The sequence below is a fragment of the Cynara cardunculus genome (assembly GCF_001531365.2).
Source record: "Cynara cardunculus var. scolymus isolate 2C chromosome LG 5, CcrdV1, whole genome shotgun sequence".
In the NCBI taxonomy this organism is placed as follows: domain Eukaryota; kingdom Viridiplantae; phylum Streptophyta; class Magnoliopsida; order Asterales; family Asteraceae; genus Cynara; species Cynara cardunculus.
This window is the reverse complement of record NC_037532.1, coordinates 10,809,452-10,813,781: the sequence shown is the minus strand read 5'-3', so window position 1 is coordinate 10,813,781 and position 4,330 is coordinate 10,809,452. Positions and strand designations below refer to the sequence as shown.

Below are 4,330 nucleotides of genomic sequence, written 5' to 3'. Positions count from 1 at the left end.
CAACCCTCTTTTTTCAGAAATCTAAACTCCACCTCCCTATTAAAACAGAACTGGTAGGTAAGGACTCAAAGTCCAAAAGGGAAAATTCTCCTAGGGTGAGGAAAGTCTAAGGGTTAGGATTAAAATGTAGAGGGTAATACCCCCCCCCCCCCTTTTAAGGAAAAAAAACCATTTTTAATAACTTTTCAAATCCAAAGATTATCCAAATGAAATTCCTTTTTCTTTATATTAGAAGTACATAAAATAAATAAAGGGAGAGTATAAACTCCTAACATGCAAATATAATTCATAGAAAAATACAGATGTTACAATAACCACTGATGGTTATATGTCATTGACTGCCCATTTCATTGACAATTCTTGGAACTTGCAAAAAATGATTCTAAATTTTAGTTTTTTGGCTCCACCACATACTGTCTTGCTTTGAGTGATCACGTGTTTAGTCTTTTGAAGGATTGGGGGATTCAAAAGAAAGTGTTTTCAATTACTCTAGATAACGCTTCTTCTAATGATGCAATGGTTGATTTTTTGAAAACTGAAATTGATTTGGTTTGTGAAGGTGAATACTTTCATGTTAGGTGTTGTGCACACATTATGAATCTAATTGTACAGGATGGATTGAAAGAGGTTGATGATGCTATTATAAAGGTTAGAAATACTGTGAAGTACTATAAAGGTTCACAATCTAGGAGGCAAAGGTTTTTAAGTAGTGTTGCACATGTAGAGCTACAATCTTCAAGGGGTTTAAGACAAGATGTTCCCACTCGATGGAACTCGACTTACATTATGTTGGATTCAGTTTTGTACTATAAAAAAACTTTTATTCATTTGGCAAAAACTGATGCTAATTATTTGCATCGTCCAACAAGTGATGAGTGGGGAAGAATTGAAAGGACTTTCAAGTTCTTGAAGGTTTTCTACGAGGTAACTTGTGCATTTTTGGGCTCTAAATATACTACTACCAATCTTTATTTTGCTAATGTTTTGACGGTTAGAGTGTTGTTACACAAAGAAAAAGATAGTGATGATACTTTCATGAAAAACATGGCTAGTCGGATGTATGAGAAGTTTGAGAAATACTGGGCTGATTTTAGCACAGTTATGTCATTTGCGGTTGTTTTGGATCCTCGTTATAAATTTCATATTGTTGAATGGGGTTATGAAAAAGTTTATGGGCACGAGTACAAATCTGAGTTGGCAATAATAAAAAAGAAATTGTTTTCATTATTTAATTAGTATGTGGATGAGTCACATTTGAATAAAACCAAAGTTGGTCAACTTAAGAGTGGATCGTTGGACTCCCAAGAAGGATCTCAAGATGTGCTAGATATGGCTTCTGCTTCACTTATGATGGTATATATTTACTATTTTTTTTTCTTTTATACTTTTTTTGATTTATGCTATTTATCTAATATCTTTTTGTTATTTAACAGGACTTTTCAAATAAGGTGACTTCTCAAGCCATAAAATCTGAACTTGAATGTTATTTAGAGGAGAAGCTCATGCCTCGTGTGAACAATCTATACATTTTGGACTATTGGAGAACTTATGAGGTTAGGTATCCAACTCTTGCTTGGATAGCTAGGGACATTTAGCTATCCCTATCTCAACAGTGGCATCTGAATTTGCTTTTAGCATTGGCGGTAGGGTCCTTGATGCTTATAGAAGTTCATTGAAGTCTTCTACAGTTGAGGGTATTATTTGTCTAAGAAATTGGGTATATGGAGAAGGTTTGTTCTAATTTATTATTTGTATATTTCTTCTTATCGTATAAAACCATGTATTTGCTATAAAGCTATAACTAAGTTAATAATTTAATTTATTTACGTAGTACAAATGGAAGGGCATCTTGAGGCGCTATGTGGAGCAATCATGACAGAGAAGATAGAAGATCAAGAAGAAAGTAATACCGAGAGCGAAATTGGGGTTGATGAAAGTGGAAGTCGAGTTACTTAGAATTTAAAAAAATTTCAACTTATTTTAAACAATATATTTGTTGTGATTGTGTTTTTATTAAGACTTTGAACAATTTGGTTGTATTTGTGGTTGTGTTATGTTTTATTCAAAAAAGTTAAATACTCTAGTTCTTTTTTTAATTTAAAATTTTAAAATTAAATGGGTCAACCTGGGTTCAAACCATTTATTTAACAGGTTGGGTTAAGAAAATCATAAACAGGTCAACCTGTTTAATAAATGGGTTGAACCCAATCCCAACCCAACCAGACCCATTGTCACCCCTAATACCAACCAACCATGTCAAAAGAACTTTTTAACATGAGACATTCCTCTGCAAAAAATGTCATAGAAAGAGGTTTTGGCATTTTAAAGTCAAGATGGGGAATTTTAAAAAATAACTCGTACTATCACGCTGAACTGAAAAACAAGATCATAATGACATGTTGTCTACTTCATAATCATATCAGGCAAGAAATGCCAAATGATCCGTTTGAGAATGATGGGTTAGACAAAACAACCGCAGATGATGGAGAACAAGACGTGGATAATGTCAGTTCTGTTTGGACATCAACTGAGTGGACTGCATTTAGAAATAATTTGGCACAACATATGTTTGAGCCTTGGAATGCTACGCATTGACCTTTTATGACTTGTAATGCTAGAAGTTTATCTTTTATAGTTTGTAATGAATTTGATTTAATAAGGCTACGACTTGATTTTATGATTTGCATGTTTATTTTACATGTTATTTGTTGATTATTTAATTTGTTTAACAATAGGTATGACGGATCGAAGTCGTAATAGATACCATTGAAATTGGACAACTATTGAAGATGCCAAGCTTGTGGAGGCTTTGGTTAACATGTTTATACCGGAGGATTTAAAGCTGATAAAGGCTTTAAATGTGGATATTTACAGTATCTCGAAAAGATATTAAAAGAATTAATTCCTGATTCTGGTATATTGGGTAAACCGCATATTGAGTTAAGAATTAAAACAATGAAAAAGGATTGGCAAGTGGTCCATGACATGATGAATGGGACAAATACGAGTGGGTTTGGTTATGATTGTTTGAAACAATGTGTAATTGCCGAAGCACTAGTTTGGGAGTCTTACCTAAAGGTACCCATTATATATTTCATGCTATATTTGTAGTTATTATTTTGATATCTTTGCTAATTAACTTTTATGACATGAAATAGGTACATAAGGAGACAACAAAATGGAAAAACAAGATATTTCCACATTTTGAAGATCTGTCTACTGTTTTTGAAAAAGATAGAGCTCAAGGAAGTAGAATCAGGGATGTTGTTGAGATGGAGAAGCAAGTGAATCTAGAAGAACAAGAACAACAATCAGAGGACACTGAAAGTAGCCATAATGTACATAATGCTACAAATATGTGAAGTGAAGAACGTTCAATTCGAGGTAGTAAGAAGAGGAAAACCCGAGTTGGGACTCTTGTTGACGGAATACATAGTGCAGCTCTCTTACTTGGGGGAAATTTTGAAAATGCATCAAAGAATATGGTAGATATGGAAATGGATATACGAAACAAGACTTCCATGGTGAATTCTGAACTTGCAAAAATGCAATCATTTTCTAGAGTGGAGAGGTTCATAGCAATCAAGAAGATAACAAGCGAGCCTGATAACGTGTTAATTTTTTTGGAGTTTGGAAGAAAGAGAGCGAGAGGACTGGGTGAGGTTTGTGTTGGAAGGTTGATTTTGGTTATGATTTGACAACTTTGGGTTTTGGAAGTAAGGTATGTAATTAATAGTTTCAGATGTTATCGGATCTTGGTAATTTGTAGTGAACAATTTCAGATATTAGTAATATAAGTGAACAATTTCAAATTTTATCTGATGTTAATAATGTAATTTGGTTTAATGGTAATTTTAATTTTTAATAAAATGACAAAAAAATCATAAAAGGTCATTTGTTGATATTTAATTATGATCCAAAGTTGAATTCCGTAAACCAAACAAAAAAATTCCAATTCTATTAAGAATTTCATTCCAATTCCATGCAACCAAACGCAATCACAAGGCATGGTCAAATTCTATCAGATTTCATTCCATTCCTTCAAAGTCAAATTCATTTGATGAATTCCAATTCCATCGAATTTCATTCTACGAACCAAACGCCTCCTGAACATCTCCAACATATTCTCCACGATGTAAATTTTGAGGATATTTGCTCGAACATATTTTCTTCAAAATGGAGAAAGTATGAAAGATATGATGAAAATTTTCAAATTTGGAGATTTCTCTAGAAATGATTACTTATAAGAGAGAAATGGCTTTTTATTTATTTTACCAATGAAATTGCTTGAATTAAATGTTTAAGAGAGAGAAATAATATTTTAGGAGTT

At 32.7% G+C, this 4,330-nt stretch overlaps 1 protein-coding gene across 1 annotated transcript; it reads left to right on the top strand.

The window, feature by feature from the left end:
- Positions 1 to 516: 516 nt before the first annotated feature.
- Positions 517 to 3,362, top strand: LOC112512807 (zinc finger BED domain-containing protein RICESLEEPER 2-like). Its single transcript, XM_025118947.1, has 6 exons — positions 517 to 1,197; positions 1,285 to 1,353; positions 1,434 to 1,558; positions 2,424 to 2,505; positions 2,875 to 3,078; positions 3,159 to 3,362. Exons 1-6 carry the CDS (start codon positions 517 to 519, stop codon positions 3,360 to 3,362), a joined length of 1,365 nt encoding a protein of 454 aa, XP_024974715.1.
- The last annotated feature ends 968 nt before the right edge of the window (positions 3,363 to 4,330 follow it).